At 38.8% G+C, this 24,685-nt stretch overlaps 1 protein-coding gene across 8 annotated transcripts in view; it reads left to right on the top strand.

Annotated features, from left to right (window-relative positions):
- Positions 1 to 24,685, top strand: part of NTNG1 (netrin G1) — a 398,647-nt gene that overhangs the window by 332,769 nt on the left and 41,193 nt on the right. The window contains exons 6-7 of one of the 8 annotated variants that reach the window (XM_081493864.1): positions 6,915 to 7,082; positions 13,116 to 13,250. The exons of 5 other annotated variants lie outside the window; for them this stretch is intronic. In XM_081493864.1, the coding sequence (XP_081349990.1) occupies positions 6,915 to 7,082; positions 13,116 to 13,250 (303 nt within the window). The remainder of the gene's footprint in view (positions 1 to 6,914; positions 7,083 to 13,115; positions 13,251 to 24,685) is intronic. 2 more of the 8 variants (XM_081493866.1, XM_081493865.1) reach the window with 2 other exon arrangements.

The raw sequence follows: 24,685 nt of genomic DNA, 5'->3' as shown, positions 1-24,685 counted from the left end.
TAGGTTGTCAAGCCTATTTGGGCATGTCTGCGTAGCATACTGCAGTCATTGACACCATGGTAGTGATGTCACTCCTTACCTGTGATAGGCAGACCTACAGGGAAACCAAGTAGGTGAAGGAGAAAGGAACCAATAGAACCTTTACAGAACCCTTCTCTTTTCTGTCATGTCAAAGACTGCATATGCAAGAGGCCTCTTGACCTGAAATTTGACCCTGCATTATTGAATCTCTAGTTTCTTGGGCATCACAGCACTAATGAGATCTGAACACATCTCCACAGGCAAGAAGAAGGCACCTAGTGAATTAGAGATATCATAGAATAATCCACACTGTTATCAAATAATATATATGGAAGGGCTTCAAAAGTTACATAAGGTTGTGAGACAGGTTTGGGGGTGAGGTAGGAACCAGGAAAATGTTGCCGCCACTTTATTCCCATGCCTGGGGGTAGCCCCTGGAGGCTTGGTACTCTGCTAATGTAGTGAAGGGAAAACGCTTTTTAAGAATTATAATCCTTTCACCTTCTGTTTATCTAAAGTCTTTTCCCAAAATCCTCTCTTTTTGAGTGACTAAAATTAATTTTCACCAGCTCTGACTTTGAATAAACTTTCCTCACTTGGCCCCGAAATTAATAAATAAACCCACCTATGCCACATTCAGGGTACATTATCTTATATTCTGTGATGTATCTTGTATTACAGTACATAGGTAAAATAATAATGGAATTGGAGGCAACATGGGGAATAGTAAGAAAGAAACCAAGACATTTAACCCTCCTCCTAGTCTTAATATTCTTTTCCTTTCATTCTTTCTCTCTAACCTTTTTTCTGTAACTCCTACCTACCGAGGCCTTCCCCAGCCAATTCCAGTCAGAAAGTCTTTAAACCTTAGAAGAGATTTGGTTCTCTCCTAATCTTTGACAACTTTGAACTCTCCTTCTACTGAAACACTGCTAGCTTTTGTTGCTCTTAACTAGCCTGTTCTTAGGGCTTCCTGGGTGGCTTAGCAGTAAAGAATCCACCTGCAATGCAGGAGTTGCAGGAGATGCAGTTTCTGTCCTTTGGTCAGGAAGAGCCCCTGGAGCAGGGCATGGCAACCCACTCCAGTATTCTTGCCTAAAGAATCCCATGCACAGAGGAGCCTGGGGGACTACAGTCCATAGGGTCACAAAGAGTCGGACAAGACTGAAACAACTTATAATGCATGCATCAGCCAGTTCTTAAGTAACATATCATCGTAGCTGCCTTATATGATGTCATGTATGTCAGATGGTGTTTGCTCCCCCAGGGGACTCTTGGTTGTCACAGCTGGAGTTGCTATTGCCTCTAGTGGGTAGAGGTCATGAATGCTTCTGAATAGCCTACATATAGGAAAACCAAGAATGATTTGCCCCAGAGGTCAGTAGTGCTGAGTTTGAGAAACTCAGCGCCATACTCTTCAGGCCTGGGCCTCATTCTTGTTGTTCCCTGGTATAAAGTGGTTCTCAATCAAAATGCATTGCTATGCCACACTATGCAGATGTTTTAGCTTGTCTGCATAACAGTAGTCAAAACATACCTGAAAAATAAAATAGAGTCTACAGTGTGATTTGAGATTGAAAAGCTGTGTAAAACCATACCAATTTTTTGAGAATTTCCTTTTTCCTACTGAAATTGATCTGTATAGACATATAGTCAACTCTCAGCTAAAATATTTACTAACTCAGTTACAGCTTGATATGTGACTGCTGTTTTTCTGAACTCTTTAATATATGGAATATAGCCAGACTCTTATGGCATTTGAAATGAATTTAAGCATAACTTTCCTCTGTGTCTTACTCTGTTTTCCAAAAGAAGATGCCACAGGATCCTCACTGATTCTTCGACTCATTGATTCATTCATTCAACATATTTTGAGTACTTAGTATATGCTCGGCGATGTGTTGAGTTCTGTTTACATCTGTGAACAAAATGGACACACTCTACACGCATGTATTTACATTCAAAATATAGGGGAGAAATTTTTAACATAATTTTCAGATACTCTGAATACTCCAAAAATTTAAATAGGAGGAGGGGGAGATTAATGTGTTTGGGTCAGGGACTGTTATTTCAGATAGAGTAGTCACAGAATTTTCTCTGAGCAGAGACCTAAAAAAAAAAGTGAGGCAGCAATTCACAGGGAAGTCTGGCGGAGGAGTAGGCCAGACAGAGGTAACAGCAAGTGCAAAGGCCCTGGGGAAGTGCTTGGCATGTTTGCAGAGCAACACGGAGGCATTGTACAGTGAGTGAGGAGGAGTGTGACAGTACTGAATCCCTGGGAAGCCAGGGGCCATATCAATTGGGAATAAATGAACTGAAATTCTGCCTTTTATTCTGAATGAGGCAGGAAGCCATTAGGATTATGGGCAAAGGGATGTCATGACCTAATTTAAGTTTGGAAAGAGTTACTTTTGACTGCTATGTGGGGGAGGCCATCACACGGAAGGAAGCCAGGAAAGCAGTTTGAGAACAACAGCAGTAATCCAAGTACTAAGGATGAGATGGTGAGATGTAGAATGTATTTTAAAAGAGTAGTCAAGAGGATCTGTTGATTGGTTGGTTATAGGGGGGAGGGGAAAGGAATGAGAAAAAGATTGGTGTCAAGATCAACTCCAGGAATTTTGATCAAAGCAATTGGTGGAATGGAGTTGTCATTTATCGAGATATAGGGCTGGCTGATTATGTAAGCAGCAGATTTGGGAAGGATAACCTATGAGCTCAGTTTTGAATATGTTAAAATTTAGATATCTATTAAATGTCTAAGTGGAGACATTAAGAAGGCAGTTGCATATATCAGTTTGGATGAAGTCTCACCAACTAACTGGGAAGCTGGTCTAGGCTGGAAATAACTATTTTGGAAAAGTCAGGTGGCACAGTGGTGAAGAATCTGCCTGCCAATACAGGAGAAGCCGGTTTGATCCCTGGGTTGGAAAGATCCCCTGGAGTAGGAAATGACAGCCCGCTCCAGTGTTCTTGCCTGGAAGACACCATGAACAGAGGAGCCTGGAGAGCTACAGTCCATGGGGTCACAAAGAGTCAGACAGGACTGAGCAACTAAGCATGCAGACACACACACAGAGTATATTGATGCTTTATAAAGTTATGAGGCTGGGTGAAAAAAACCCTAGCTCAGGTTAGCCTAAAGAGCAAATAGGTACAAGGTTTGCGCCCTTAGACATTTGAGAAGATAAAAGAAAATGCAGAAGAGGGGAAAAAGCAGTGATAGGTGGGGAAGGAAGTGAACCAAGAGAGAGTGGTGTCCCAGAAGCCCCCTGATTGGGAAAGGGTTGCCAGAAAGCCCTGAGGGCCCTATTGAAGTTTATGGTCATGAAGTTCAAGTGAGACTTGTTTAGAAACAGTTGGAAAGAGGCCCAGCCACATTTAGCTGCTGGGATATAGACACTGAGAAGTAGAGGGTTGGATTTAACCAGGATCAGATTTTCCCAGGAGCCTGTAACTGAGGGTGGGAATTTGGGGATGAGGGAGATAAGACTATATAAAAGGAAGGGATTATAAGGATGGGCCACGTACTCCATACTTTGTAAAAAAAAAAAAAAAAAGGGAAAGGATGAAATGGTGGGTAAGTGAATTAGAGGACCAACGAATTATGGACTACTATTAATACCATCCCTTCTGGCTCTTAATAAGATTGTGCAGCTCTAAGTGTATCATTAATGATCATTCATGGATTCTGTGCCTGTGTGAAAAGACTAGTTCCTAAAGAATGGGAAATTAACAGAAAACTGAAAAGTAATATAGAAGTTTAATAATTACATTTGAAATGTCTTGAATTTTATATAGTGCTCTCGTGGTTTTGAAATCCCTTTCAAATATCTTTTTCTCATTTTGTATTCTCAAATATACCATGGCCAGAGAAGACAGATTTATCAAAGTCTCAGAAGAACCTTAGAAGTTTTAAAGGAATAAAGTTACCACTAGCTTGTTTCTTAGATTCTAAAGATATTTAAAATATCCACGTATCTTCTGAAACAAGCTTATAATATTGAGTGTTTAGCTGTGTAGAGTTTTGTATATAAATTGTTTCTATAATTTATATTATTTAAATCTCCGGTCAAAATTGATAAATTGGTGTTCAAATAAGACCCAGAAATAAATAGTTAATGTCATATAAATGCATATTGTTTATTACATTCAAAGAATAGTAGGTAACAGTGAGTTTCTAACATGGATTGGGTCTTTATTGAACTTGAATGTCTACGGACATGTTTTTTTTGTGGATAAAGCTTTGTCAGGTGAAGCCCAGCATGTTGTGTTGGCTGCTGGGCAGATCTTACCCAGAAAGGAACCGTGTTATGAAACTTCTCCAGCCCTGTTCTCTCCCATTCCCCCATGTCTATTCCCCCACACTCTATTCTTCTCACTGGAAATCCTCATTTCCTCCTTCTTTTTTTAAAAAATAAACCTTACCTGCCTTAATAGAAGATTCAATTTTAAGTTAGTTTTCCCTAATTTTCCTCAAGTTAAATGAATTTCTCCTTATATCACTTTGCGTATCTGTGTGTGTTGTTGAGTGTGTGTGTGTGTGTGTGTGTGTGTGTGTGTGTTTTAGCACATCCTCTTGTTTTTTTCTAGTTATCTGAGCACATTTGTCTTACTTTAAACAAGCATCTCGACAACAAGAACTTACTTCTGTGTGGTTCTGAAAACTTCCTAGGATGAATTTATGCACAAAAAAAAGATTCTCTTGAAAGAAATCTGGATTAATTACATTAGGGGCATGGAGGACTAACCTAGGGCAGGGTTAAGTGAAGAACAGAAACTACTTAGGGGCATCTTCTAGAGAGGGAGAGCTTGAGGGCCCTGAGTACCCACTCCTCGGGAAATCCAGGCAGCCCTGAAGAAGTCCTTGGGAAGCAATTAGATTTGAGATGTGGGTCTCCTCCCTGAAACTACTGCTCTGGGGTGGCTCCAGGCCAGAAAGATTCTCCCTGTTCTAAACCCTCAACTAAGGAAAGTTGGAGAAGCCGTTTGGGTTTCTGAGGGAGTCAGAAATGCCAGCCTAAACTAGGTTGAACTCAGGGAGATATAATGTACGGGGGTGAAATGCTTGTCTTCTAAGAGAATTTAATTTGGTGATACATAATTTTATTATTTTTCTTGTTGCTGTTATTATTATTAATTTGGCATGACTTAGCCTATTTGCAGGATTATCTTACCCCACTTCCCATACGGCCTCCTTCCAGAACTCTCCTCTCCCGGGTTCCTACAAATCCCCGCTCCCACTCTGCATCCCCAGTACACCAGCACTCAGTGACAAAGCTGGCCTGCAGTAAACAAAGGGCCTTGCCTTCAGGAACCTCCCGTTCTTCTTGCCTTTCTCTTAAGCGTCTGGGGTCTCCAAGGTGCTAACCCTATTCCTGGGTATCTCCCAATCTTCACTATTTTCGATGTCCTCCTCTGCTTCTATCCAAATTTGATTTCATTCTGTTGGGACCTTGCCCTCAACTCTCTGCTGTAATAACTGGCTGTCATATAAATGAATCCATACCATTCTGAGTGGCAGATGTTAATTTAAACTAAAAAAGCCAGTCACCCTTCTTCCTTATTCATTTTGATGACACTCATTTTTACTCTGGTCATCAAATGCAGTGCTTCCAAAATTTTATTCTAGGGCAAAAGAATAATTCAGCACTTTACATAGTACCTAACACATAGACCAACTGAATAAATTATTTATTGCATGAATGAATGGGCTCAAATAGTGACTGTTTGGCTTCCTGGTGGGATAAAATAAAAGCCAGACATTATTTGAGAGGGGTATTTTTAGACAAACAAGGTTTACAGTTTCATAATTGACCTTCCTTATAACTGTGAGCTAGGCCTACCCCCATGTTTTGAGAAGACAAAACAGATTCCCCACCAAGTTACTTCTCACACTTTCCTTCTGATTCAATAACTACTGCACCAGTATAGGCTTTGTTTTTTTTGTTTTTTTTTTTCTTTTTAAAAGGTTGAATTAGATTAATGACTTGCTTTGGTTGAGTTACAAGAGAGAGACAGTTGAGTACTCTCCACCCTTCTCCACAACTCCTTGTCTAATTATCACCATCACCCCTAACCCTCAGAGGAACCTCCAACACTTTGGGAAGACAGAGGGAAATGTAAGGATAGAGCAGCTGCCTGACTCTTATTTTGGAGCAGACTTAGCTTGAAACTTGCAAGAAAAGGAAATCTTAAGCACACTCTTTTCATACCAATAATCTCCCTGTTTTTTATAGTCTCTCTCACACATAAGCAAACATGCAGATTTGGCCTGATGAAAGGATTACAAAAAGCCATACTCTCTTCTTACCAATTGGAAGGAACAAAAATAAACAATTGTTTAATTGTCTAGACTCGTATTAAATTTGCCATGATTTCTTCTATGAAACTCTGACTGAGTTACTATCTTGACATAAGTGATAGTAAGGCTCTAAACAAAGGAGTCATGAGTGATGGCAGACTCAGGTCTTAGATGCTGACAGTCTTTCCTCCTTCTTCTTTAAGACTGCAAATATGAAGAGAAAATGAAGGAAGTGATGCAAAGACTGTGAAGTTTTTAATGTGCAAAAATTAAACTTTTGCATCAAGGGAAAAAAGCCTTCCCAAATTTTAAAAGGTGTACACCTGCAAATGCTTCTGTTCATATTGTCTGCCAAGAATTAACACCCTCTGATCATGTTCTGAATGTCCAACCTTTCTCTCCTGCTTGAAACAGATGCTACTTCCATGCCAGTCACAACCACCTGTGGTCACCATGTGTCATGTGGAATCACATACATGTAATGCCATTCCGCCATCTTTTCTCCACTTCTCGTTTTATCTGAGCATGTAGTGTGCTGATACTCTGCAACTGTATACACTCTGTATACATTTCTGTTCTTCCTTGCAAGATTGTGAATGCTTCGGCCACTCCAATCGATGCAGTTATATCGATCTGCTAAATACAGTCATTTGCGTGAGCTGTAAACACAACACTAGAGGGCAGCACTGTGAGTTATGCAGGCTGGGCTACTTCAGAAATGCTTCTGCACAGCTGGACGATGAGAATGTGTGCATAGGTCAGTTCCATTATAATTTCAGCTATTGTTCTGTGCCTTTCAAGCGATGGGGAGCTATTTAAGGTGGAGAGGCTGGTGATTTGCACCACAACTGAGCCAGAATGAACTTTCTTAATGGAGAAAACCTCCTTGTGGTGGACTTGAAATTCACTTGTGCTGGTTGAAATCATAGTTGGGGGATGTATTTTGAATCCTTTTTTTTATTGTTGATTTGAAGATGATGAGCTGAAAAATCATGTTTAAGAGGTAGAGAATTTTCTTTTATTTTTCTTCTTCTTTGTTTTTGCATGAAATCTTAAAACCTGGTCATTTCAACCTGATCTTAAAGTCTTAAAGTTTACATTCTACTTTCAAAATGTAAACTCATTATAAGATTTTTAATTATAGATATGAGAAACTAAGACACAAGCTTTTGTAAATAATTGGTAATCAACAAATATTGATTTAAAATACTGCCATTTTGGAATTGAAAGCCACTAGTAATTGGTAATGTAGAAGTTTGCTTGACTTTTCCATTCATAGTGATGAAATTCCATTTATTGAATTTTCCTATAGCCCCCAAAAGGAGAAGCAATTTTTCAAAACTGCTTAAGGCAATTAATTCTCTTAGTTTCCAAAGTACATGAGCCCTGGAAAACCAGGGACACAGGGTTCCCTTGAGCATTCCTTCAACCCTGTATGACTACTGATCATGTCAACTCCAGAGAATCAGGTGCCCTTCCCATCCAAAAAAGCTTCTCCTACCTTTTACACTGAGGAACCTATCTTTAAGAAAGGGTGCTGATGGAAAAATAAGAAATAAGAAATGGAATTTTGCTTCATAATGTACTTTGGAGAAATGCATATATTCAAAATGGTAGAGGGTAGATATGTATCTATTACCAGACAATAGGTAATATATAGGCAACCAATGTTAAAAGTAGATTTTTTCACATAAAGAGTAGATAGAATACACCAACTGAAAAATGAAAGGTAATCCTTTCATCAAAAAAGGCATCAAAGCAGTCTGCAGTTCGAAGATCATTGTTTTCTGATTTGATTGTCAAGGTTGTATAGGTGTTTGCCAAGTGTCACTTAAAATAGCTGGACAAGTTTTTTCAGTTAAAATGGGTCAAGTTTTATAATACTGTTTATGTCTATAGTATGTTCTGTTTTTCAAAGTGCTTCCTTATTATTTGTGAATTAGTGGAGAAATCCCTGGACTTAAAGGCTGGAGAGCTGGGTTCAAGTCCCAGTTTGCTATTTAATAGCTGTGTGCCTTAGGTAAGTCATGGAGAACTCCTGGTCAAATTGGTATCATACGGGATGCACAGGAAACACTTGGTAAACTGTGAACTGACTTGCAATTTGTTTTTTTAACTTAATCCTCATTAACAAAACTGTGGTGGTAAGTATTCCACTGATAATTTCCCCTATTTTCTAGTTGAGAAAAGTAAGGCAGGTTGACCCAAATCATACAGCTCAGTAAAGAGTTAGTTTCCTGACTTCAAAACGTGAACTCTCTCCCAATTACCAGGACACAATTAGCAAAGCTAAACTTGTCAGACTTTTACTTATGGTATGCTTTTAGGATGAGAGCAGCAATCCTACTATGGGCTTGTGAACAGAAGTTCAATTGCCTTTATAACATTTGGGTTACAAAGATTTGAGAATATTAATGAAAACCAAAAGGCACATAGCTGTCTGCATCTCAGATGCAGTTACATTTTGCTGAATGTCATTTGTAAAAATATATAAATGTCATACTATAAATATGGAAACAAGTGAAAAGGTAAAATAAATAGGAACACTGGGAACACAGGAATAAAACCTAGTAGGTTTTTTCAAGGTACAAGACATTACAATAAGGAGTAAGTGTTTTACAATATCAATTTCATATTATTTTAAATAAATCAAATAAAAAGACCTTACAAGAAAAGATTTTATTTCATAAAATTTCTCATAGCAGGTAACTTAACAATATCCCAGTATTTTTACTCAGAGTACTCTATTCTAATGATGTCTTCCCTTTTTCCTATTCTAAAGTAATCTATGAACTACAAAATCTGCACTTCCTATCAAGTTCTAAGAGGCATAGTTCTTTTATAAATCCATATTTTATTATCCACAGACAAGAAACTAGCCATTCAGCTTTTGTCTTTTAAATCATGTAAAATAGAGATGAATGGAAAGCTTAATGTACATTATTCTGTTTACTTCTACTTAAAAAAAAATGAAGAGCAATTGTTTTCTCCCTTTCTAGAAAGTTTGTTAATTAAAATTATAAATCTTGGGAAGATTTTATTTTACTGAGGTAAATATATGCAGTATTTTATACTCTTCAAACCAAGTAAAGTCATCAGTAAGTACAAATATGATTATTTTTATATACCATTAAAATTAGCTACAATATCCCCTTCACATACCCAAATTCTTTAAATTGTTGCCCTTTTCCTAAGAAGTAAAACTGTTTTTAAAGATTGAACTGAAAAATTTGGTTAGCTTGTATATGCTACAGTCTCTTTTGTCTTTGGAGAAGGCAATGGCACCCCACTCCAGTACTCTTGCCTGGGAAATCCCATGGATGGAAGAGCCTGATGGGCTGCAGTCCATGGGGTCGCTAAGAGTCAGACACGACTGAGCGACTTCACTTTCACTTTTCCCTTTCATGCACTGGAGAAGGAAATGGCAACCCACTCCAGTGTTCTTGCCTGGAGAATCCCAGGGACGGCTGAGCCTGGTGGGCTGCCGTCTATGGGGTCGCACAGTCGGACACGACTTAGCAGCTTTTGTCTTTAGTCACTATAAACATTCAACAGCAAACATTCAACAGCTTCCTTAAAGACCTATACATTCCACTTTTCCCACTTGAGGGGCCAAAGGTAGAGCTATCAGGCTGCCAGAGCACGAGGCTGAGGCTTGGGTTTCCTCTCTGAAGGCTGCTGGAAGCCTGTGGCTCCATTACCAAGATTTGCCCTATAGGGCAGCAGGAATCTAGTTGCTATTTTCTACATTTAAGTCCCCTAAAGGGCTTGCAGTAGGACTAAGAATTAAATTTGAGAACACCACAAGTAATTGAGAGTTAATTTTAATACCATTTTGTATAGAAAGCACTAATGAAAATGAATGGATATTTACCCAATTCACTTTCACAGAATTAGGCACTAATCTCTGCAAATTTGAACTTCATCTAAGCCACCTTAAAAGTTAAGGAGGGGAAAAAAGCATTTGCCATTTCTTTGACAATTGCCAATGAAATCCACCACCCTGGTTTTGAGGAAACAGCACCTATCTTTGACAAACAGCACCTATCTTTGACAAACAGCACCTATCTTTGACAAAATAACAACTATGTTGAAATAGATGTCTTAAACAATTTGCTTCATTTTATATTATGGTAAATATAAAGTGCAGGCTATTCCATGTTGTCACAGTAATCACTGCTTTATGATTCTTGGCAGATTTACCCATTTTCATACAAATTCCAAGCCAGCCATGTTTCCAAAGATGCATGTGTGATGCAGCAGTTCCATGAAAATGGCATCCTTGCATGCTTCCGTATCATAAACTTGAGCATTTAAGCAGGAAGCTGAATAGGTGGCTTCTGACCTTGGGTAATCACTGCTAATAATCCCTGATAACAAAAAACTTGATATCAGAATGAAATGCAGGGCTCAGCATTTGCTACTAAACACATCTTCAATTATGATGTATTATTGTTTTCAGTCCCCTGGAAACCCAAGATCAGGTAATCAGAGGCACATTCTATAAAACAAAACAAACCCAAGACACTTCTAATACCTATAAATCAATTGTAGTATAACTTTTTAATCAGACTTCCAAAAGTATTTCATGTTTTTTAGTTTTGTAGTCCTGCATATTATTCCTAGTTTCAAGGAATAAAACATAATTCTCCAAGGCTATCCTCATCACTGCAACACCTACCATTGATTTGAGTTCCAGAAATGATATTTTTAAACTAAATTACTGTGTATGTAATGTGGAGAGTAGACCCCACCTCTCTTTGTCACTAATTTTCATGACTGAGTACATTACACTTACCACCTTTCATATGTCAACCACTGAGATGTGCTGTGGTTTATTTAGATGTTCCACATTTTTTAAAATTTTGTTTACATTTTTTGTATCTGAAACCTCATATTAATCAGTTGTTACAGGCTAATTGACTAGCATAGTATGCGAATTCACATTGACCAGATGTGACACTACTCCCTGTCTTACAAAATGCTGGTGGTTCATTGTCAACTTACATACTTTAAATAGTAAGAAACATATTATAGCAGTTTTGCTATAGGTATTTGTGTGTGTGTGTGTGTATATATATATGTATGTATGTATGTTTTATGTATATATGTTATATATATATAAGCATTTTAAAAGTCACAACAAAATTTCTATCTAAAAATTTTTAAACAACTGTCATACATACATGGGCTTCCCTTGTAGCTCAGTCGGAAAGAATTTGCCTGCAATTCAGGAGAGCTGGGTTCGATTCCTGGGTCGGGAAGATTGCCCAGAGAAGAAAATGGCAACCCACTCCAGTATTCTAGTCTGGAGAATCCCATGGACAGAGGAGCCTGGCAGGCTACAGTCCATGTGGTCGCAAGAATCAGACATGACTTAGCAACTAAACCACCACCACCACTTTACAGACACACATTAAAATAGAAAATTCCAATTTAAAATTATTAATTCAATTATTAAATCCAATTATTAAATCAAGCCAGACAAGAAGAGAGCAATTTATACTTTATTTGGTTTTAGTTTTACCTATGTATGTTACTCTTAGCCTCACAAATATTTATATCTTAAGAATGCTCAACTTCAAAATTCCCTTAACATGAAATAAATAATGATTCCAAGGTACTCCACAGTCTTTGAAGAAATTATCTGATTAGTTCCTATGACAGAACCACACCTCTAGACCTATCTATATAACAGTAACCCCTTAATCTCCATTGCCAATTTAAGACACTAAACTTAAAGATACTAAACTAAAATCCTCAGGGTTTCTTGTAGTTGGCTGCTTGGTTAGTTGCTTGGTGTGATTTTATTTTATTTTTAACGTGAAAATCTCTTAATGATACCATTTTAAAATAAGAGAAATCAAGAGACAGGGGGGCATAATAACTTGCCCAGTATTATACAGTGGGATTACAAAGAAAGAAATTTCATCTTACAAATTCCAAAAGCTGCATACTAACTGCTGTTAGCTTTCTTAGCTAATGGAAGCCTAAGGAATTCTCATTTCTAATTCATCCTTTAAGCAAAGCAGAGCTTCAGAAGTAAAAATATCCTGCATAATACTATGTGAGGAATCCAGAAATTATTCTATTTACTTTTTATTACACAAAGTTATATTTTTCTGTCCACAGACATTATAATGATGCGAGTCTCAAACTGTGCATATGTTCAAATTTATTTAGGATTACAACATTCATTTTTCTTCCATGATTGTTAATCTAGGTTACATAAAACTATACTAACATGCCTAGCAGATACAATATCTAAAGGCTGATTGCAACACAGTATGAATATCTATATAATGCACCATCCCAAATCATAAAGTAAAACTGCCTTTGAATGAACAAAGTGCATTCATATTGCACTTTAACAGTGTTCAGCAGTTCTCAAATATTGAGTGTAACAGATAGGCTCGTTTGAATAATTTAAAACAGATTTACACTGATGGCATATTGATTTATCCTTGATACACAAATTTCTCATGGCATTCATAAACCATCTAAAAATGCCCTAACAAACAGAACTTCCATTATAATCTGTTAGCAGTGAAGAGCGTGATGTCTTATTTCCTTAGAAATTTTCAGCTGATTTCCTCCCATAACATAAAAATGATATCATGGAAGGCTGAGCAAATAAATAAATGGACCTGAAATAGCCATATTTGCCAAAGCATTTCATTAGTGGACATCTTTCTTTAAGTGATCCATTTAAGTAAGTGATGCTCCTGTATTGATAACTTATAAGCCATGTGGACTTGTCTCCAGCCTGTGTGTTGTCTTGTTTCTACAGAGTGTTATTGTAACCCTTTGGGCTCAGTCCATGATCGTTGTAATGGCTCAGGATTTTGTGAGTGTAAGACTGGAACGACAGGGCCTAAGTGTGATGAGTGCCTGCCGGGAAATTCCTGGCACTACGGCTGTCAACGTAAGTAACTCTGGGAGCTGCCCTCTGCCTGCTGCAGCATGGCTGATTCTGCTTGTCGAGGCTGGTGCTTGCAGCTTCTCAGAGCAGAAAAAGACCCAAACCACTGACAAGCTTTAAAAACTACTTAATGCCCCAGCCTACGTATAGGAGAGAGCGCGATCCATCCATCAGCTGTCCAGCCGGCTCCTTTGAAGCCCATCTTAGTTTCTTCTGATGGTTGGAGCAACTTATATTGAAATATTGTACGCAGATCCGTGTACCTGGCCAGACCATAAATTAAGTGGCACAATAGGGACCCAGCTTAGAAATCCTTACCACGGAATGAAGGGTGATGTGTATGTGGTTAATATATTTCTTGAACTACCCTGGAGCTCCAGAGTTAGTAAATTAAATGGTATCTACATAACTTATTATCACCCTTGTATCATACCCATCACTGCCTCTGAACCCAAAACCTAAAGGTAATAAATCTAAGGGATATTTAAATGCCAGGATAAAATAAATGATGAAAATCAATGTTGATTTTAAGCCTCTGAGGTTAGGCACCATGCAGTGAGCTTTACACAGATGCCATTTGGTTCAACCTCATTTCTCTGAGGATTATCAGACCTTCTTAAAAGCTTGTCAAGGCAGGTGGCATGTCGGTGTATTCTGGGAACAGAAATTTAAAAATCTAAGCAAAAGCTTCCTTCTGTCATTCACAACCTTTTCTGCTTTTTAATTCTGCACTAGCTTTCCATTCTATCTGTACACAGTCAGCTTACTAATATTAAAGAGCCACCAGGCAGAGCCTCTGGAGAGTGCAGCCCGATAGAAAATCATGCAAGCCATGCATGTAACTTGAAATATTTTGTTATCCACATTTAAAAAGTAAAAATAAATAGAGGTGGATTTTAACAAATCATTTTATCCAAAAAAACCTGAAATATTATCCTTTCAACATAGAATTAATGTTATGTTATTAAGAATATATTCCACTTTTTTCAGAGCCTTTGAAATCAGATGTTTACTGCTTACAGAACATCTCAATTAGAACTAGCCATATTGCAAGGCTTAATAGACACATATGTCTGCCATATTGGACAGCACAGCTCTAGAGGGTTTTTGCTTAGTTTTCACTTGAAAAAAAAAATGTCAACATGCAGGAACTATCTAAAACCAGTTTCTACCAGAGGTGAACAGAATATTTTACCTGCTGCTTATGAAATATATAGTTATCTGGAGGCTACACTTCTGCATATTATAAAGCCAAAGTGAAATTTGTTGCCATACTAATGCCAGGGGCATCAGTGAACTGTGGTGATAACTGAGAAATTTGGCTTTGAGCGGGTCAAGGTTAGGATGGGATCTAGAAACTGGAGGGTGAGCATCTCTCGCCATGCTGGAGAGTCATTAAAAGAGTCAAATAATGTCAGAAGTCAGGCAGCACTTCTGTACATAAGCTCTGGATACGGTCATGGTTTGAAAGTTATACATACTGTAGGTTCCCAGAAAGCATTTTAAGGATCTGAATGAGTTTGGGATCCCCAAAACAATGTGAGGATCCAGGACTGAGGAGATAGCTGTCATCTAGATATAGAGGCCCATAGAAGGCCAGCAGTCAGGAGAAGAGAAAGAGAGACAGAAGAGGGACCAGCATCAAGACTCAAAGCATAGGCAATGAGGAGACTTTATAATGAAGACACACCTTTCCAAAGGGAAAGTCTCATGTTAACTACTGATGCAGCAGGACCTAATGAATGAGTTCCTGAAGTGTAATCAGGGAAAGACATTGGAGAAGAAAGTAAACGAATCCAGCCTCAGAAGAAATGTATGCCCAAAAAAGGCCTGACTTGATTTTTCTGTGTTAATTTCTGGAGTATTATAAAAAGATATAATGTCATCAGATTTTTTCTTCTGGAATGAGAAGACTGGATTTAGGCATGGATGTACCACATAAGTGCTGTATAATGTACAAAATGCTCTGTGCCTCAACTCCAGCACCTTATTACATCATAGTTAAGTAGATCAGTGAGATTACGGAAGTAAATACTTTACCCTCATGAGTATTTCTTGAATACCTACTATAAATTATGTATTGAACTAGCAGTAGAGGCTAAAGGATAAAGAAAGATAGCTGCTTTGGGCATATGGATGTGAAGTTCACAATCTGGAGTGAGAAGCTGACATGCACCCAACAGTTAGAAGGTAATCAGACCAAGTGCTATGTACATGCTTTTAGGGAAGCCCAGGTGGGGAGTAAGGCTTCTTAGAGAGGAAGACATTTTAAGTCTTTAAGTATTAGTATTAGTAAAAGCTTTCCTGGATGGAACTTCTTGGGCAAAAAAGTACGTGAGCTAACATGCTCTGCTTCAGAAATATCAAAAGGTATTGATATGATTAGAAGGTAAGGAGTATGCGTGTTGTGTGTGTGTTGTTTGTGTTGGGATGGGGGTAAAATGTTGAAAAAGCAACCAGAGACCAGATCATGTTGTGTCTTGAACGCCAAGCTAAGAAGTTTTATCTCATCAGGGAAGAGAAGTGAGGACCTTCCTACAGGGGGTTATATGGGATCCACCATACAGTTTGAGGCAGAGGAGAGGATAAGATTCTGCTTTAGAAAGATTATTCTGACTGCTCTATAAAGGAAGGACTGGAACAGGGTGAGACTGGATTTACTATATAAATTTAACAGACTTCAGATACACCTTTGAGCACACAATAATATTATCTCAATCTGAAATCTTTTCTTCCCTCTACCCAGCTATACAGGGCTGATATTCTGTGTTAAAATATAGAAATTCTTTTGCCAGTTGATAAGTAGCTATTGCATTGAGACCCCTAAGTGCTTCCCTGGAATCTCTTAGACATCCTCAAAATCTAACAGGATAATACTTGTCAAAGTGTTGTGCCTTCAGCACCTGCTCCAATACTAGAGCAGGTATCCATACTAATTAGTTAGTGCTTGCAGGCTGGTAAGTATTTTTCATATCACTCCTATGTCTGCATATACATGAATGCATTCAGAAATGCCCCTCAAGTCAATCTGTTTTGCTTTCTTCCCTTCCTAGCCACCCCTCACATCACATGCGCACACACACACTACTTCTGTTTGCCCTGAGTTGGACCCACCCGTGGGTTGGCCACATTATTAGTGGCAGTGGTAGTGACCTGGCAATGAGAAACCAAGGAAAGAAAAACATAGTGTCCAAGTAGGGCTGACAGTGGCATTGGCAGCAGTGAGCAGGGATTAGGTGCACATTTAGGAAGTCAGGACCAGGGAGGAGCTGTTGTAAGTATCAGGACAGAGTCCAAGGGTTCCAGACACAGGGTTCCAGTCTCCTAGAGGACTGAAAAGAGGAGCAGTGTGGAAATGCAGTCCCACAGGACTTGTACTTGGGAATAGAAAATAAAGAGATTCAGTTCCTGACACCGTTGCTTACATCCTATGAATAGAACCAAATGAATACACAGTTCGGGTCTGGACTCATACAGACCCAGGTTTGAATCCCATCTCCATGCCTTACTACCCATAGGACTTAGCACAAAGTACTTGGACTCCCTAAACTTAATTTTTGCATCTAAAAATTGTGATAAAACTAGAACCTAACACATATGGAAAATAATGAATGTGGAGCTCATGGTACCTAGTAAGATCTCAATTATTATTAGTTCCAGGTACAAGTTGATGTGTCAAAGAACTAGGTAAAAATCCATGTTGTTTTTTTTTTTTTAAAAAAAGAACCATGTTTAACTCTAATAGTAGAGTGATAGTGCAGAAAGTGTAATAAGAATGGCCACTATTGAGTATCAAATTGTTGAGCTAGGGAATTCTAAAAATCCCTTGCTCAGACACAAGACTAATTCAAGTGACTGAAACAAAGGTGACCCCTAAAGTAATTGAGTGTCTTCAACTGGGGAAATTAAGAACTCCAGGCTCATTAGTGAACTTTCTACCTGAGGGGGCCACTGGTTGTATGCACCATAAATGTAAACTGGTCTCTCTGACAAAAGGGGAAGCACTTGAAAACCACCAGAATGAATGGACGTCGGGCAGCATGGAACACATGATTCAGGAAAGAGTGCAGAAATAAAAAGATTTCAAGGAGGACGGGCAGAATCAAAATTAGTGTTAAGGTTGCTCCACAGAAGAATAAGATTGAGGAGAGATTGTTTTTTAATGCACCCCTTTGAAATCCGAGAAGAGGTATAAGCCACATCTCAGAGAATAAAGATAAACCTTCCAAAGAAAAAGTAACATTTCATGTTTCACATAAAATGTGGTTGGTTAACATGTGTTAGAAAATAACGAAACACTTGTTAAGGGTGCCAGGAACACTAGACATAAGGGAGGTGGGTTTATTTTGTTTTGTTTTGTTTGGAAGATGAAATGGAAATACCCACACATAGAACCAGTGGGGCTGATGAAGAGATGTATTGTCTTCCTGAAGAATGTATAAGCTACATTGGAATATCAGACAATATTATAGCCACCAATTTCCCCACATTGTTACCTAATTTATATGGATACTAATGGTGCTTTCAGGAGAACAGTGTGAATATTTGGATTAAAATTAAAATATTTTGTGACATAGCTAAATGTTAAGATTTTGGAAGATAAGATATAGGAAATCAAGAACTAAGCACACATGGCAGGGGGAAAGCTGAGAGTCAGTTGCTGGGTCATGGCCTAGAGTAGCAAAATATGTGTTCTTGGAAGGGATCAGTACATACATTACCAAGAACAAGAAAACATGTGTTTAGTAGGAAGCTCAATGATCTGATCAAGAAGAGTTTCTAATTAAATTTGATCGGAATATAGTAAAAACGCTCTTGTAAAACTGTAAAACCAGAAATTGTGGCAAACCACAAAATTTTTTAAAGGCAACAGTTATTCTTAGGAGAAAAATAAGAGAAAGTTTGGGGAACAGAATTCCATTGCTTAGGTGTATGCCTTCCAGAGAAGGCATAATAAGTCTGTTTGTTTTTGCTGCTGCTTAGAAAATTATCACCAATTACCACAAATTTAGTAGCTCAGAAAACACAAATTTATCATCTTACAGGTCTGTATTTAGAAGCCAAACAAGGGTCTCCCTGGGCTAAGATCAAGGTGTTGGCAGGGCTGTCTTCCAGTCAGGCTGTAAGGGAAAAGTCTGCTTCCTTGCCTTTTCTGTCTTCTGCATGCCACCTGCACTCTTCCTCGTGGCCCTGTTCTTCAGCCTTCAAAGCCATAAACTTCCCATTTCTCTGTGCCTTTTCTTCTGTCACTATATCTTTCTCTAACTACAGCCTGGACACAGTCTCTACTTTTAAGGACCCATGTGATTAGAATGGGAACACACAGATAATCTAGGATAATCTTCCCATCTGAAATCCCTTAATTTAATCACATCCCTTTTGTCTTATAAGGGAACAGGTTCCAGGGATTAGGATATAGACATCTTTGGGGAGATATTTTTCTCTGCCTACCACAATTATCATCAAGAATGCCAGCTTTTAATGACAGCGATGAATATGCAGGTATCATGGAGATGAAATGTAACTTCTATTTGGAATAAAGATATTCAAGGGTAAAACTTTGAAAGAAATACATAATATGATTAGAAAAGAGTGATGTATGTCAAGAAGGTATAGACTTGCACTGTGAATTAGAGACTGAATATTTTTCAGTAAAAATCAAAGATCTTATAGAAAAAGTATTATGAGTGTGTTTCATACACTGTACAACCATTTAGAGGATATAGATATTGTCCAAAGCCAAATTAGGAAATCTAAATGCTTTGTAATCTTCCAAAATGGGGGAATTCACATATCAAAATTGTGTGTGCTAGCCATTCAGTTGTGGAGAAGGCAATGGCACCCCACTCCAGTACTCTTGCCTGGAAAATCCCAGGGATGGAGGAGCCTGGTGGGCTGCAGTCCATGGGGTCGCTAAGAGTTGGACACAACTGAGTGACTTCACTTTCACTTTTCACTTTCATGCAGTGGAGAAGGAAATGGCAGCCCACTCCAGTGTTCTTGCCTGGAGAATCCAAGGGACGGGGGAGCCTGCTGGGCTGCCATCTATGGGGTCGCACAGAGTCAGACACGACTGAGGTGACTTAGCAGTAGCAGCCATTCAGTTGTGTCCGACTCTGCAACCCCATGGACTGTAACCTGCCAGGCTCCTCTGTCCATGGAATTCTCCAGGCAAGAATACTGGAGTAGGTAGCCATTCCCTTCTCCAGGGGGTCTTCCTGACCCAGGGATCAAACCTGGGTCTCCTACATTACACAGGCAGATTTTTTACCATCTGAGCCACCAGGGAAGCCCTCACATATCAAAATATCTGCTAAAAGATGTGTCCTGCTAATTGTTGGCTGCATTGATGAGAATTTCTTTACCCAGAAGAGTGGAAGAAGCAGTCAGGAAACTATTTATACCACTTACTGATAGTAGGGAGATGACAATGTCCCATAAGAGAGCAATGCTATTAAAGGCCTTTGAGAGATATTGTCCTGAACCTTAAGAAAACTACAAACTGTTCTTGGGGGGGAAAGATAAGATCTTAGACCCTCTTTAAAACACAAACACGCATGTTAATTTTTTAAATAAAATCATGCATTGTTTCCAATAGACTACCTAGAGAAAAATGGGAGACTTCTATACTAACCAACATGGCTATATAAGGATTTCTTATGAAGTTTTGGTGAACATTTATTAAGTCCCTACTATATGCTAGATACTGTGCTGCAAATTAAGGCTATAAAAACAAAATGCAAAGATGTAGAATGGTGTAGAACTGTGTTAACAAGTTGTTCAAGTGGCAAAGATGTTCAATTCTATATAACATTTTGTCATGAGTGGCAAAGACACTAACACAATTTTAGACTGAACAAGGACCAAAACGGTTATAGTTCCCCTGAAACATTCACTGGACAGCCCACAGCAAGAGTTCAGTCATTGAAAAAAATATTTGAACAAAGCAGTGATATAGGCGAGTTTTGTCTTTGATGAAAGATTTCTTCATTTGAAAGAGTTTAAACAGCTTGGTAAGCATGTGGTTTAACATCTTACAGATGTCAACCAGTGTTTGGAGGGCCATTATGTAACAGGTAGGCTTGTTGGTTCAGGAAGATAGAATAAGGACCAGTGGGTAGAAAGAGAGAGCTGTTTCAGTTTAGCATTTTCCAAAAAGTATTCTCTCCAGCTATCTGAGAATATGCAGTATGATGCCTTGGGTTATGATAAATCCCCAGACTCTGGAAAAGCTCACACAGAAGCTGAATGAGCTCCTATGCGTGATGCTTGTTGGAGAGTTTCTGCTTAAAAGAGAATTCAAGTGAAAAGACCTCTAGGGCCTCTCCAAGCTTCCAGCTCTGACTTTCAGACCAGGTCTGTGGGGGCAAAAAGGAAGTATAATGAGAGACACAGCTCAATTTGTATTAAGAACCACAGTTTGGCCTCTCAGCTTTCCTCTATAATCTCTCTACCAACAGACAGACTCTCACACTCTCACTAGCCATGTTCTCAGTCCTCAGTTCTGGTTTCTAAGAATCAGATTTAAGGCTTACATAACTTCTGTTTCCTGGAGATTAATAGATTCCCATCATAGCTTTTCTGCTACCATTGTTCAAGGGGATTTCTTTTTCTTTCTTTCTTATTTTTTTTTTCTACAAGATTAATTTCTACAATCCTGACAACTTGTGATCATTAAAATGATGCTTCCAGTTGCTTCTCTGATATGAAGATTTTACTTCCTTGGGCAAATGCCTTGAACCTATCTTGTAATTTTTCACTTGCTGTGGTTGCAGTCTCCTGCTATTTGCTGTGTTACATTGAAACGTCCAGTTTACATTTCACCAGCTGACCTCACATGTTGGATCCATTGACAGCTGGCATGTCACTTAAAGAGGAATGTCTGTGATGCTTCCGAGTATTTTCAGTCCTAGACACATGACTTCACTCATTGGGCTCTTATATCTCTATTGCTAAAAATGAATGGCATCACTGAATCCAAGTTTTTAATTTCCTTGCTATCAATTTGAACGCTAGTCTCATTTCCCTTGCTGAGCACCATATATATAACAGTGAGGAAAAATAAATACTTGGAAGGGCACTTGATGTTACTGTTTTCAACTCCTAAGGGTGGAAAGGAAGTGCTCGTTAAATAGAACCAGTAGGAGCCTCCCGGAGGTAATTTAAAAAGGAAAATATTAGAAAGAAGAAAGATAAAAGGTGGCAATTTGTAGGCGTTACAAATATGCTGGGTTGTCCTCCTGGGGGGAGATGGTTCATTTTGTTAGCTAGAAGAGTAAACCCAGGGTTGCTCCCAGTTGTGAAATTTCTCCTGATTCAGCAGAACGGCACCACACCATTCAGTTATGCTAATGCCCATCACTTTCCAGTGACAATTCTGTTTTCCATTCATTCCTAATGTAACTTTAATTTGGGATTGGTAGGAAAGCCCACCGACCTCTATACATCAGGGACCCAATGCCACCGTGAGCAGAGGAGTCAGGGTTTATGCCTGTGCTGTGGAAAGTGCTTTAATGCTTCACACCACTAATGGCTCATTTGGAACGACCACAGAAGCAATGGCTGATGAGGCAGCCTGAAAGAAGTGAGTTGTACAGAATGCCCTTCACAGTAGGATCATATCCTAATACATTCAAATCCCAGCGCTCTTGAATTGCTGAAGCTTGGCATAGGGCAAAAACAAATAGTAGACAGACTAAAAGCAATTCCAGACTCCCTCCTGACAGTCTGAGGTTTGCCTACTACTCTGCTAACCTGTGATCAGCTGAGAGAGGGGCCTCAATTCTGACCTGGCTAAGCAACTTTCCATATTTACTTCACGGTCCATGCTAATTTTTACCCCTTTATTTGAAGAGAATATTAATAATGACAAGCATGCACAGATTTTTTTTACCATTTCACACTGTAGAACCATCCAAGTTTAACAGTGAATGTTATCTGAAATGCCAAAGCTCATGAAGAAATTCAGGTACAGTTGTATCAATGAGTAGCCCAGAATCAAAGCAGCAGCCTGGACTTTTCTGACAGTGGGATGATCAGAAGGCCAAGCAGAAACACAATGCATGAAGTTCTGTCCTTACTTTAGACAGTGCCTAAGTGGAGCTTCACCATGAGCCATTCTTTACACCCTAGTGAATGTGTTCTAAAATTACATGTATTAAGAAAATGTCTAAGTGTGAAAATCAGCTCAGTTGAAAAAGTGCCAACCTATTTGAAACTTATAGGGGAATTGTTTTCATTTAAATGAAGGGCTAGTCCTCAGCCACCATAAGAACAGAATTCTGAGGTATAGGAGCCACAGATAAACCAGGATGGAGGGTGCCTGATAACTAAGGTCTAGGAGTCAGCACAGTGACTTGATCTGGGTATCACTGTCACCACCTCTTAAAGGACTGTTTGCTGGACCACCGCAGACTTTTCATTGCACCTCCTCCTGTGAAATCTTAGACATGGTTTGGATGTTCTAAGACTTTTTCTTGATCTGAAATTCTATCATCCTGAAGTCTCAAAAGTGGTTCCATCTGTTTCCATATGGATCAATTGCTGAGAAATAATAAGTAATATAAAATAATAAAATTATTTATTGTGTACTTTATTTGTGTCAGGAACATGTATGTACTATCTCATTCTACCAAGGAGGTAATTTTTTCCCCTTATTTTATAGACAGCAAAACTGAGACTTATGAAGGGTAATTCTTCTGAGCCAAACACCTAATAAGTGGAAAACCAGTTAATAGTGAATATTTATTGCTAATTGAGTTTGCTGAGAACATTCTTGGGTTTCCCAGGTAGCTCTAGTGGTAAAGAACCCACCTGCCAATACAAGAGATGTAAGAGATGCAAGTTTGATCCCTGGGTCAGGAAGATGCCCTGGAGGAGGGCACGCCAACCCACTCTAGTATTCTTGCATGGAGAATTCCGTGGACAGGGGAGCCTGGCAGGCTACAGTTTAAAGGGTCGCAAAGAGTTGGGCATGACTGAAGCGACTTAGCACAGCACACAGCCTAGCATCATTAGGATTTTATAATTTTTACCTTGCAGATGGAGACAGAGGCTTTGGTGATTTATTCCAAGAGTCAGTGAACTGTTTTTGTAAGGGCCAGACAGTAATTATTTTAGGTTTCCTGGGCCATACAGTCTTTATTGCAACTACTCAATTCTGCTGTTGTAGCCCCAAATAGACGGCACTGAAATGAATGTGTCTGTGTTCCATTAAAACTTTATTTGCTGACTTTTAAATTTTAATTTCATATAATTTTCACATGCCATGAATTATTCTTCTTTTGATTTTGTTTCAATCACTAAAAAAACATGAAAACCATTCTTAGTTCATAGGCCATAGTAGACAGGACACAGACTGGATTTGGATTGCAGAACATAGTTTGGTTTATTTTAAGCTCAGACAGCAGTTAAAAATGAAGAAACAGAGGAGCTCTTAAATAAAATGGAGATAATATGAAGCAGGAAGCAAGAGAGAACATTAAGAAGAAAAAAAAAGAAACTAAACCATGCATTTCATTAAAGTGTGTCCTCTGTCTTGATATGAGTATCACAGAGAGTTGGTCTAATTGATTCATATTCACAAGGCCCTGATTGACCTTAAGGAAAAAGCTAGAATTTTCAGAAACGTGAAGGCTTTGACCACATAATTTCCAGAGCAAGATCACAGACATAGTCAGTGCCAACTGTTTAAAGACTTACAAGCCAGCCAAGTCAATTTCGCATCAATTTAGTACAATCAGCAACTAATGAAAGTGAAGTCAGGGTGGCCATAATGCAATCAGGATTGCTCATGTTGGTGGGAGGAATCGTTCTGTTGCATTCTGCAGGAACAACCTGTCACCTTGAATATCAGCAAAAACCTCTGCTAAGGGAGAATCACAGCAATGATATTGGCTGCAACATCAAGGGCACCGGGAAAAAAAATACATACAGAACATACATACAAGATTTATTTTTTTACCGTCAACTTTGATATCAGAGGTAATTATTCTGAATACAGTGCTCATCAGTACTGTGAAACCCTGCCTTTTCTGTGAGCGTTACCAAATCTGTTGAACCCAGGGCATTCTAAATCATAAAGCTCTACCTACAGGGATGGAATGTCATGCCCCATCTCAATTTAAGTACCACATGCTTTCCATCTCCTCTTTGTCAGGTTTCCTGTTTTTAAAAATTACAGTCAACCTTCAGTTATCTGTTGCTGCAAGGTGTGGAGAAGAGTCATGCATAAATACAGGGCAATTGATTATTTTGATGTAAATTCCAATAAAGTTGGGTTTCATCTGGAACGGGCACATATACACAGAAATTCAGACCCACACATGGTTCATATGGTCTGCGTCCAACCTCAGTCCTCAGCTCATCGTCACAATTCAAAGTCAAGATTGTTCAGACATCTCTAGGTATTTTAAAAGGGGAACAATTGCTAAGATGTA

Source organism: Giraffa tippelskirchi, chromosome 5, assembly GCF_054371585.1.
Source record: "Giraffa tippelskirchi isolate mGirTip1 chromosome 5, T2T-mGirTip1v1.2.pri, whole genome shotgun sequence".
In the NCBI taxonomy this organism is placed as follows: Eukaryota; Metazoa; Chordata; class Mammalia; order Artiodactyla; family Giraffidae; genus Giraffa; species Giraffa tippelskirchi.
This window is presented reverse-complemented; position numbering and strand designations above follow the sequence as displayed.